This window comes from Taurulus bubalis (genome assembly GCF_910589615.1).
Source record: "Taurulus bubalis genome assembly, chromosome: 15".
In the NCBI taxonomy this organism is placed as follows: domain Eukaryota; kingdom Metazoa; phylum Chordata; class Actinopteri; order Perciformes; family Cottidae; genus Taurulus; species Taurulus bubalis.
In genome coordinates, this window is record NC_136603.1 from 22,654,480 (window position 1) to 22,666,492 (window position 12,013).

Consider the following 12,013-nt stretch of genomic DNA (forward strand, 5'->3'; position numbering starts at 1 on the left):
TGAATACATACACCACAAAAGAAGATATTGTGGATTCGGTAAGAGGGCTCAGACACAGAGGAGGAAGACCCCTCAACACCGGGGCCGCCCTCCAATACGTCAGGGACAACGTCTTTACAAACTCCGCCGGGAGTAGGCACCTGCAAGGTGTTCCACAGATATTGATCCTGCTAAATGGTGGAAGGTCTTTTGACAATGTAGATACTCCAGCCTCTGTTCTCAAACAGCAGGGCATCGTTGTCATTGGCATTGGAACAAGGAGCTCTGACAGTGGAGAGCTGCGGAAAATAACCCAGGATCCTAATTACACTCTATCCGTGTCTGAGTTCACTGACCTCCCCAGTGTCCAAGAACAGCTCTCCTCGCTAATGAGCACAGCACTAGTGAGCACCACACCCATGACACCAACAAAGACGGGTAAGAATGTGATTGAATTTGCATTTTAAGATCATGGTAGTATGCAAATTGAACTGTATCAAAGTGTATTTCTCTAAATGTAGGTTAGCCAGTGCAATTTAACCCCAAAAAGTTGAGCCTGGATTAATCAAGTAAATACAAAAAAATGGGATTAATTTTTATCATCTGACTTTCGTATGGTAAATGTTTGACACATGAACCTAAATATGTCTTGAATTATATGTTCCCCAGTGGTGACACAGCCAAAAGGAAGAGATGTTGTGTTCTTGTTGGATGGATCAGATGGTACTAGAACTGGATTCTCAGCTATGCAGGACTTTGTCCAAAGAGTAGTAGAGAGACTCAGTGTGGATGACAACAAAGACCGTGTCTCAGTCGTTCAGTACAGCAGAGATCCAGCTGTCCAGTTCTATTTGAACACATACGCGACCAAAGTCGAGATCCTTGACATTGTCAGAGGTTTGAGGCACAAAGGCGGAAGACCCCTCAACACTGGAGCAGCTCTCCAGTACTTGAGGGATAATGTCTTCACAGCCTCTGCTGGAAGCAGGCGGCTGGAAGGAGTTCCACAGGTCCTGATATTGCTAAGTGGTGGCCGGTCTTCTGACAGTGTTGATGAATCAGCCGCTGCTCTCAAACAGCTGGGTGTCTTGACCTTTGCAATTGGAACAAAGGGTTCTGATAGCAGAGAACTGCAGAAGATATCCCACGATGGCAATTCTGCTTTCGCTGTGTCTGATTTCACTGACCTTCAACGTATCCAACAGCAACTTCAGTCCTCCTTGGAGGCTGTGGTTATTGACGTCACCCCAGAAGCACCAACTGTACCTGGTATGTAAACCAGCCTCTTGACGGCCTGAAATGCTAGCTGACTAGTTTCCCCTACAATTGAGGGAAATTGATCAAGTCAAAAACCTGTTTAGCTCAATGTTGTGGCGTTTTTATTTACTGTAAAAAATTAGAGAAGGCAATGTTTGTGTTTTTCAGAAAACAGTTTATGACTTTATTGGTAATACACAATCGTGCCTTTCGCAATGGTTTATATTTGTTGTCTTCCTGTCTTTCTCAGTTGATACTCCCAAAAAGGATGTTGTTTTCCTTCTGGATGGTTCTGATAGTACAAGGAATGGCTTCCCTGCTATGCGTGATTTTGTTGAGAAAGTGGTGGAGAAACTCAATGTGGGAGAAAGCAATGATCGCGTCTCTGTAGTACAATACAGCAGAGATTCAGAGGTCAATTTCTATTTGAATACATACACCACAAAAGAAGATATTGTGGATTCGGTAAGAGGGCTGAGACACAGAGGAGGAAGACCCCTCAACACCGGGGCCGCCCTCCAATACGTCAGGGACAACGTCTTTACAAACTCCGCCGGGAGTAGGCACCTGCAAGGTGTTCCACAGATATTGATCCTGCTAAATGGTGGAAGGTCTTTTGACAATGTAGATACTCCAGCCTCTGTTCTCAAACAGCAGGGCATCGTTGTCATTGGCATTGGAACAAGGAGCTCTGACAGTGGAGAGCTGCGGAAAATAACCCAGGATCCTAATTACACTCTATCCGTGTCTGAGTTCACTGACCTCCCCAGTGTCCAAGAACAGCTCTCCTCGCTAATGAGCACAGCACTAGTGAGCACCACACCCATGACACCAACAAAGACGGGTAAGAATGTGATTGAATTTGCATTTTAAGATCATGGTAGTATGCAAATTGAACTGTATCAAAGTGTATTTCTCTAAATGTAGGTTAGCCAGTGCAATTTAACCCCAAAAAGTTGAGCCTGGATTAATCAAGTAAATTACAAAAAATGGGATTAATTTTTATCATCTGACTTTCGTATGGTAAATGTTTGACACATGAACCTAAATATGTCTTGAATTATATGTTCCCCAGTGGTGACACAGCCAAAAGGAAGAGATGTTGTGTTCTTGTTGGATGGATCAGATGGTACTAGAACTGGATTCTCAGCTATGCAGGACTTTGTCCAAAGAGTAGTAGAGAGACTCAGTGTGGATGACAACAAAGACCGTGTCTCAGTCGTTCAGTACAGCAGAGATCCAGCTGTCCAGTTCTATTTGAACACATACGCGACCAAAGTCGAGATCCTTGACATTGTCAGAGGTTTGAGGCACAAAGGCGGAAGACCCCTCAACACTGGAGCAGCTCTCCAGTACTTGAGGGATAATGTCTTCACAGCCTCTGCTGGAAGCAGGCGGCTGGAAGGAGTTCCACAGGTCCTGATATTGCTAAGTGGTGGCCGGTCTTCTGACAGTGTTGATGAATCAGCCGCTGCTCTCAAACAGCTGGGTGTCTTGACCTTTGCAATTGGAACAAAGGGTTCTGATAGCAGAGAACTGCAGAAGATATCCCACGATAGCAATTCTGCTTTCGCTGTGTCTGATTTCACTGACCTTCAACGTATCCAACAGCAACTTCAGTCCTCCTTGGAGGCTGTGGTTATTGACGTCACCCCAGAAGCACCAACTGTACCTGGTATGTAAACCAGCCTCTTGACGGCCTGAAATGTTACCTGACTAGTTTCCCCTACAATTGAGGGAAATTGATCAAGTCAAAAACCTGTTTAGCTCAATGTTGTGGCGTTTTTATTTACTGTAAAAAATTAGAGAAGGCAATGTTTGTGTTTTTCAGAAAACAGTTTATGACTTTATTGGTAATACACAATCGTGCCTTTCGCAATGGTTTATATTTGTTGTCTTCCTGTCTTTCTCAGTTGATACTCCCAAAAAGGATGTTGTTTTCCTTCTGGATGGTTCTGATAGTACAAGGAATGGCTTCCCTGCTATGCGTGATTTTGTTGAGAAAGTGGTGGAGAAACTCAATGTGGGAGAAAGCAATGATCGCGTCTCTGTAGTACAATACAGCAGAGATTCAGAGGTCAATTTCTATTTGAATACATACACCACAAAAGAAGATATTGTGGATTCGGTAAGAGGGCTAAAACACAGAGGAGGAAGACCCCTCAACACCGGGGCCGCCCTCCAATACGTCAGGGACAACGTCTTTACAAACTCCGCCGGGAGTAGGCACCTGCAAGGTGTTCCACAGATATTGATCCTGCTAAATGGTGGAAGGTCTTTTGACAATGTAGATACTCCAGCCTCTGTTCTCAAACAGCAGGGCATCGTTGTCATTGGCATTGGAACAAGGAGCTCTGACAGTGGAGAGCTGCGGAAAATAACCCAGGATCCTAATTACACTCTATCCGTGTCTGAGTTCACTGACCTCCCCAGTGTCCAAGAACAGCTCTCCTCGCTAATGAGCACAGCACTAGTGAGCACCACACCCATGACACCAACAAAGACGGGTAAGAATGTGACTGAATTTGCATTTTAAGATCATGGAAGTATGCAAATTGAACTGTATCAAAGTGTATTTCTCTAAATTTAGGTTAGCCAGTGCAATTTAACCCCAAAAAGTTGAGCCTGGATTAATCAAGTAAATTACAAAAAATGGGATTAATTTTTATCATCTGACTTTCGTATGGTAAATGTTTGACACATGAACCTAAATATGTCTTGAATTATATGTTCCCCAGTGGTGACACAGCCAAAAGGAAGAGATGTTGTGTTCTTGTTGGATGGATCAGATGGTACTAGAACTGGATTCTCAGCTATGCAGGACTTTGTCCAAAGAGTAGTAGAGAGACTCAGTGTGGATGACAACAAAGACCGTGTCTCAGTCGTTCAGTACAGCAGAGATCCAGCTGTCCAGTTCTATTTGAACACATACGCGACCAAAGTCGAGATCCTTGACATTGTCAGAGGTTTGAGGCACAAAGGCGGAAGACCCCTCAACACTGGAGCAGCTCTCCAGTACTTGAGGGATAATGTCTTCACAGCCTCTGCTGGAAGCAGGCGGCTGGAAGGAGTTCCACAGGTCCTGATATTGCTAAGTGGTGGCCGGTCTTCTGACAGTGTTGATGAATCAGCCGCTGCTCTCAAACAGCTGGGTGTCTTGACCTTTGCAATTGGAACAAAGGGTTCTGATAGCAGAGAACTGCAGAAGATATCCCACGATAGCAATTCTGCTTTCGCTGTGTCTGATTTCACTGACCTTCAACGTATCCAACAGCAACTTCAGTCCTCCTTGGAGGCTGTGGTTATTGACGTCACCCCAGAAGCACCAACTGTACCTGGTATGTAAACCAGCCTCTTGACGGCCTGAAATGTTAGCTGACTAGTTTCCCCTACAATTGAGGGAAATTGATCAAGTCAAAAACCTGTTTAGCTCAATGTTGTGGCGTTTTTATTTACTGTAAAAAATTAGAGAAGGCAATGTTTGTGTTTTTCAGAAAACAGTTTATGACTTTATTGGTAATACACAATCGTGCCTTTCGCAATGGTTTATATTTGTTGTCTTCCTGTCTTTCTCAGTTGATACTCCCAAAAAGGATGTTGTTTTCCTTCTGGATGGTTCTGATAGTACAAGGAATGGCTTCCCTGCTATGCGTGATTTTGTTGAGAAAGTGGTGGAGAAACTCAATGTGGGAGAAAGCAATGATCGCGTCTCTGTAGTACAATACAGCAGAGATTCAGAGGTCAATTTCTATTTGAATACATACACCACAAAAGAAGATATTGTGGATTCGGTAAGAGGGCTAAAACACAGAGGAGGAAGACCCCTCAACACCGGGGCCGCCCTCCAATACGTCAGGGACAACGTCTTTACAAACTCCGCCGGGAGTAGGCACCTGCAAGGTGTTCCACAGATATTGATCCTGCTAAATGGTGGAAGGTCTTTTGACAATGTAGATACTCCAGCCTCTGTTCTCAAACAGCAGGGCATCGTTGTCATTGGCATTGGAACAAGGAGCTCTGACAGTGGAGAGCTGCGGAAAATAACCCAGGATCCTAATTACACTCTATCCGTGTCTGAGTTCACTGACCTCCCCAGTGTCCAAGAACAGCTCTCCTCGCTAATGAGCACAGCACTAGTGAGCACCACACCCATGACACCAACAAAGACGGGTAAGAATGTGACTGAATTTGCATTTTAAGATCATGGTAGTATGCAAATTGAACTGTATCAAAGTGTATTTCTCTAAATTTAGGTTAGCCAGTGCAATTTAACCCCAAAAAGTTGAGCCTGGATTAATCAAGTAAATTACAAAAAATGGGATTAATTTTTATCATCTGACTTTCGTATGGTAAATGTTTGACACATGAACCTAAATATGTCTTGAATTATATGTTCCCCAGTGGTGACACAGCCAAAAGGAAGAGATGTTGTGTTCTTGTTGGATGGATCAGATGGTACTAGAACTGGATTCTCAGCTATGCAGGACTTTGTCCAAAGAGTAGTAGAGAGACTCAGTGTGGATGACAACAAAGACCGTGTCTCAGTCGTTCAGTACAGCAGAGATCCAGCTGTCCAGTTCTATTTGAACACATACGCGACCAAAGTCGAGATCCTTGACATTGTCAGAGGTTTGAGGCACAAAGGCGGAAGACCCCTCAACACTGGAGCAGCTCTCCAGTACTTGAGGGATAATGTCTTCACAGCCTCTGCTGGAAGCAGGCGGCTGGAAGGAGTTCCACAGGTCCTGATATTGCTAAGTGGTGGCCGGTCTTCTGACAGTGTTGATGAATCAGCCGCTGCTCTCAAACAGCTGGGTGTCTTGACCTTTGCAATTGGAACAAAGGGTTCTGATAGCAGAGAACTGCAGAAGATATCCCACGATAGCAATTCTGCTTTCGCTGTGTCTGATTTCACTGACCTTCAACGTATCCAACAGCAACTTCAGTCCTCCTTGGAGGCTGTGGTTATTGACGTCACCCCAGAAGCACCAACTGTACCTGGTATGTAAACCAGCCTCTTGACGGCCTGAAATGTTAGCTGACTAGTTTCCCCTACAATTGAGGGAAATTGATCAAGTCAAAAACCTGTTTAGCTCAATGTTGTGGCGTTTTTATTTACTGTAAAAAATTAGAGAAGGCAATGTTTGTGTTTTTCAGAAAACAGTTTATGACTTTATTGGTAATACACAATCGTGCCTTTCGCAATGGTTTATATTTGTTGTCTTCCTGTCTTTCTCAGTTGATACTCCCAAAAAGGATGTTGTTTTCCTTCTGGATGGTTCTGATAGTACAAGGAATGGCTTCCCTGCTATGCGTGATTTTGTTGAGAAAGTGGTGGAGAAACTCAATGTGGGAGAAAGCAATGATCGCGTCTCTGTAGTACAATACAGCAGAGATTCAGAGGTCAATTTCTATTTGAATACATACACCACAAAAGAAGATATTGTGGATTCGGTAAGAGGGCTAAAACACAGAGGAGGAAGACCCCTCAACACCGGGGCCGCCCTCCAATACGTCAGGGACAACGTCTTTACAAACTCCGCCGGGAGTAGGCACCTGCAAGGTGTTCCACAGATATTGATCCTGCTAAATGGTGGAAGGTCTTTTGACAATGTAGATACTCCAGCCTCTGTTCTCAAACAGCAGGGCATCGTTGTCATTGGCATTGGAACAAGGAGCTCTGACAGTGGAGAGCTGCGGAAAATAACCCAGGATCCTAATTACACTCTATCCGTGTCTGAGTTCACTGACCTCCCCAGTGTCCAAGAACAGCTCTCCTCGCTAATGAGCACAGCACTAGTGAGCACCACACCCATGACACCAACAAAGACGGGTAAGAATGTGACTGAATTTGCATTTTAAGATCATGGTAGTATGCAAATTGAACTGTATCAAAGTGTATTTCTCTAAATTTAGGTTAGCCAGTGCAATTTAACCCCAAAAAGTTGAGCCTGGATTAATCAAGTAAATTACAAAAAATGGGATTAATTTTTATCATCTGACTTTCGTATGGTAAATGTTTGACACATGAACCTAAATATGTCTTGAATTATATGTTCCCCAGTGGTGACACAGCCAAAAGGAAGAGATGTTGTGTTCTTGTTGGATGGATCAGATGGTACTAGAACTGGATTCTCAGCTATGCAGGACTTTGTCCAAAGAGTAGTAGAGAGACTCAGTGTGGATGACAACAAAGACCGTGTCTCAGTCGTTCAGTACAGCAGAGATCCAGCTGTCCAGTTCTATTTGAACACATACGCGACCAAAGTCGAGATCCTTGACATTGTCAGAGGTTTGAGGCACAAAGGCGGAAGACCCCTCAACACTGGAGCAGCTCTCCAGTACTTGAGGGATAATGTCTTCACAGCCTCTGCTGGAAGCAGGCGGCTGGAAGGAGTTCCACAGGTCCTGATATTGCTAAGTGGTGGCCGGTCTTCTGACAGTGTTGATGAATCAGCCGCTGCTCTCAAACAGCTGGGTGTCTTGACCTTTGCAATTGGAACAAAGGGTTCTGATAGCAGAGAACTGCAGAAGATATCCCACGATGGCAATTCTGCTTTCGCTGTGTCTGATTTCACTGACCTTCAACGTATCCAACAGCAACTTCAGTCCTCCTTGGAGGCTGTGGTTATTGACGTCACCCCAGAAGCACCAACTGTACCTGGTATGTAAACCAGCCTCTTGACGGCCTGAAATGCTAGCTGACTAGTTTCCCCTACAATTGAGGGAAATTGATCAAGTCAAAAACCTGTTTAGCTCAATGTTGTGGCGTTTTTATTTACTGTAAAAAATTAGAGAAGGCAATGTTTGTGTTTTTCAGAAAACAGTTTATGACTTTATTGGTAATACACAATCGTGCCTTTCGCAATGGTTTATATTTGTTGTCTTCCTGTCTTCCTCAGTTGATACTCCCAAAAAGGATGTTGTTTTCCTTCTGGATGGTTCTGATAGTACAAGGAATGGCTTCCCTGCTATGCGTGATTTTGTTGAGAAAGTGGTGGAGAAACTCAATGTGGGAGAAAGCAATGATCGCGTCTCTGTAGTACAATACAGCAGAGATTCAGAGGTCAATTTCTATTTGAATACATACACCACAAAAGAAGATATTGTGGATTCGGTAAGAGGGCTGAGACACAGAGGAGGAAGACCCCTCAACACCGGGGCCGCCCTCCAATACGTCAGAGACAACGTCTTTACAAACTCCGCCGGGAGTAGGCACCTGCAAGGTGTTCCACAGATATTGATCCTGCTAAATGGTGGAAGGTCTTTTGACAATGTAGATACTCCAGCCTCTGTTCTCAAACAGCAGGGCATCGTTGTCATTGGCATTGGAACAAGGAGCTCTGACAGTGGAGAGCTGCGGAAAATAACCCAGGATCCTAATTACACTCTATCCGTGTCTGAGTTCACTGACCTCCCCAGTGTCCAAGAACAGCTCTCCTCGCTAATGAGCACAGCACTAGTGAGCACCACACCCATGACACCAACAAAGACGGGTAAGAATGTGACTGAATTTGCATTTTAAGATCATGGTAGTATGCAAATTGAACTGTATCAAAGTGTATTTCTCTAAATTTAGGTTAGCCAGTGCAATTTAACCCCAAAAAGTTGAGCCTGGATTAATCAAGTAAATTACAAAAAATGGGATTCATTTTTATCATCTGACTTTCGTATGGTAAATGTTTGACACATGAACCTAAATATGTCTTGAATTATATGTTCCCCAGTGGTGACACAGCCAAAAGGAAGAGATGTTGTGTTCTTGTTGGATGGATCAGATGGTACTAGAACTGGATTCTCAGCTATGCAGGACTTTGTCCAAAGAGTAGTAGAGAGACTCAGTGTGGATGACAACAAAGACCGTGTCTCAGTCGTTCAGTACAGCAGAGATCCAGCTGTCCAGTTCTATTTGAACACATACGCGACCAAAGTCGAGATCCTTGACATTGTCAGAGGTTTGAGGCACAAAGGCGGAAGACCCCTCAACACTGGAGCAGCTCTCCAGTACTTGAGGGATAATGTCTTCACAGCCTCTGCTGGAAGCAGGCGGCTGGAAGGAGTTCCACAGGTCCTGATATTGCTAAGTGGTGGCCGGTCTTCTGACAGTGTTGATGAATCAGCCGCTGCTCTCAAACAGCTGGGTGTCTTGACCTTTGCAATTGGAACAAAGGGTTCTGATAGCAGAGAACTGCAGAAGATATCCCACGATGGCAATTCTGCTTTCGCTGTGTCTGATTTCACTGACCTTCAACGTATCCAACAGCAACTTCAGTCCTCCTTGGAGGCTGTGGTTATTGACGTCACCCCAGAAGCACCAACTGTACCTGGTATGTAAACCAGCCTCTTGACGGCCTGAAATGCTAGCTGACTAGTTTCCCCTACAATTGAGGGAAATTGATCAAGTCAAAAACCTGTTTAGCTCAATGTTGTGGCGTTTTTATTTACTGTAAAAAATTAGAGAAGGCAATGTTTGTGTTTTTCAGAAAACAGTTTATGACTTTATTGGTAATACACAATCGTGCCTTTCGCAATGGTTTATATTTGTTGTCTTCCTGTCTTCCTCAGTTGATACTCCCAAAAAGGATGTTGTTTTCCTTCTGGATGGTTCTGATAGTACAAGGAATGGCTTCCCTGCTATGCGTGATTTTGTTGAGAAAGTGGTGGAGAAACTCAATGTGGGAGAAAGCAATGATCGCGTCTCTGTAGTACAATACAGCAGAGATTCAGAGGTCAATTTCTATTTGAATACATACACCACAAAAGAAGATATTGTGGATTCGGTAAGAGGGCTGAGACACAGAGGAGGAAGACCCCTCAACACCGGGGCCGCCCTCCAATACGTCAGAGACAACGTCTTTACAAACTCCGCCGGGAGTAGGCACCTGCAAGGTGTTCCACAGATATTGATCCTGCTAAATGGTGGAAGGTCTTTTGACAATGTAGATACTCCAGCCTCTGTTCTCAAACAGCAGGGCATCGTTGTCATTGGCATTGGAACAAGGAGCTCTGACAGTGGAGAGCTGCGGAAAATAACCCAGGATCCTAATTACACTCTATCCGTGTCTGAGTTCACTGACCTCCCCAGTGTCCAAGAACAGCTCTCCTCGCTAATGAGCACAGCACTAGTGAGCACCACACCCATGACACCAACAAAGACGGGTAAGAATGTGACTGAATTTGCATTTTAAGATCATGGTAGTATGCAAATTGAACTGTATCAAAGTGTATTTCTCTAAATTTAGGTTAGCCAGTGCAATTTAACCCCAAAAAGTTGAGCCTGGATTAATCAAGTAAATTACAAAAAATGGGATTCATTTTTATCATCTGACTTTCGTATGGTAAATGTTTGACACATGAACCTAAATATGTCTTGAATTATATGTTCCCCAGTGGTGACACAGCCAAAAGGAAGAGATGTTGTGTTCTTGTTGGATGGATCAGATGGTACTAGAACTGGATTCTCAGCTATGCAGGACTTTGTCCAAAGAGTAGTAGAGAGACTCAGTGTGGATGACAACAAAGACCGTGTCTCAGTCGTTCAGTACAGCAGAGATCCAGCTGTCCAGTTCTATTTGAACACATACGCGACCAAAGTCGAGATCCTTGACATTGTCAGAGGTTTGAGGCACAAAGGCGGAAGACCCCTCAACACTGGAGCAGCTCTCCAGTACTTGAGGGATAATGTCTTCACAGCCTCTGCTGGAAGCAGGCGGCTGGAAGGAGTTCCACAGGTCCTGATATTGCTAAGTGGTGGCCGGTCTTCTGACAGTGTTGATGAATCAGCCGCTGCTCTCAAACAGCTGGGTGTCTTGACCTTTGCAATTGGAACAAAGGGTTCTGATAGCAGAGAACTGCAGAAGATATCCCACGATGGCAATTCTGCTTTCGCTGTGTCTGATTTCACTGACCTTCAACGTATCCAACAGCAACTTCAGTCCTCCTTGGAGGCTGTGGTTATTGACGTCACCCCAGAAGCACCAACTGTACCTGGTATGTAAACCAGCCTCTTGACGGCCTGAAATGCTAGCTGACTAGTTTCCCCTACAATTGAGGGAAATTGATCAAGTCAAAAACCTGTTTAGCTCAATGTTGTGGCGTTTTTATTTACTGTAAAAAATTAGAGAAGGCAATGTTTGTGTTTTTCAGAAAACAGTTTATGACTTTATTGGTAATACACAATCGTGCCTTTCGCAATGGTTTATATTTGTTGTCTTCCTGTCTTCCTCAGTTGATACTCCCAAAAAGGATGTTGTTTTCCTTCTGGATGGTTCTGATAGTACAAGGAATGGCTTCCCTGCTATGCGTGATTTTGTTGAGAAAGTGGTGGAGAAACTCAATGTGGGAGAAAGCAATGATCGCGTCTCTGTAGTACAATACAGCAGAGATTCAGAGGTCAATTTCTATTTGAATACATACACCACAAAAGAAGATATTGTGGATTCGGTAAGAGGGCTGAGACACAGAGGAGGAAGACCCCTCAACACCGGGGCCGCCCTCCAATACGTCAGAGACAACGTCTTTACAAACTCCGCCGGGAGTAGGCACCTGCAAGGTGTTCCACAGATATTGATCCTGCTAAATGGTGGAAGGTCTTTTGACAATGTAGATACTCCAGCCTCTGTTCTCAAACAGCAGGGCATCGTTGTCATTGGCATTGGAACAAGGAGCTCTGACAGTGGAGAGCTGCGGAAAATAACCCAGGATCCTAATTACACTCTATCCGTGTCTGAGTTCACTGACCTCCCCAGTGTCCAAGAACAGCTCTCCTCGCTAATGA

At 44.3% G+C, this 12,013-nt stretch overlaps 4 protein-coding genes across 4 annotated transcripts in view; all 4 read left to right on the forward strand.

Annotated features, from left to right (window-relative positions):
* LOC306747679 (collagen alpha-3(VI) chain-like) overlaps positions 1 to 12,013 on the forward strand; it is a 143,096-nt gene that overhangs the window by 66,532 nt on the left and 64,551 nt on the right.
* Positions 399 to 1,256, forward strand: LOC306747386 (collagen alpha-3(VI) chain-like; the record flags this gene model as incomplete). The annotated part of the gene is made up of 2 exons (XM_079230442.1): positions 399 to 417; positions 649 to 1,256. The coding sequence occupies 2 exons, from the start codon at positions 399 to 401 to the stop codon at positions 1,254 to 1,256; spliced, it is 627 nt and encodes a 208-aa protein (XP_079086568.1).
* LOC306747388 (collagen alpha-3(VI) chain-like) lies at positions 5,388 to 6,245 on the forward strand (the record flags this gene model as incomplete). The annotated part of the gene is made up of 2 exons (XM_079230448.1): positions 5,388 to 5,406; positions 5,638 to 6,245. 2 exons carry the CDS (start codon positions 5,388 to 5,390, stop codon positions 6,243 to 6,245), a joined length of 627 nt encoding a protein of 208 aa, XP_079086574.1.
* Positions 7,781 to 11,234, forward strand: LOC306747389 (collagen alpha-3(VI) chain-like; the record flags this gene model as incomplete). The annotated part of the gene is made up of 4 exons (XM_079230449.1): positions 7,781 to 7,900; positions 8,659 to 8,732; positions 10,322 to 10,395; positions 10,627 to 11,234. The coding sequence occupies 4 exons, from the start codon at positions 7,781 to 7,783 to the stop codon at positions 11,232 to 11,234; spliced, it is 876 nt and encodes a 291-aa protein (XP_079086575.1).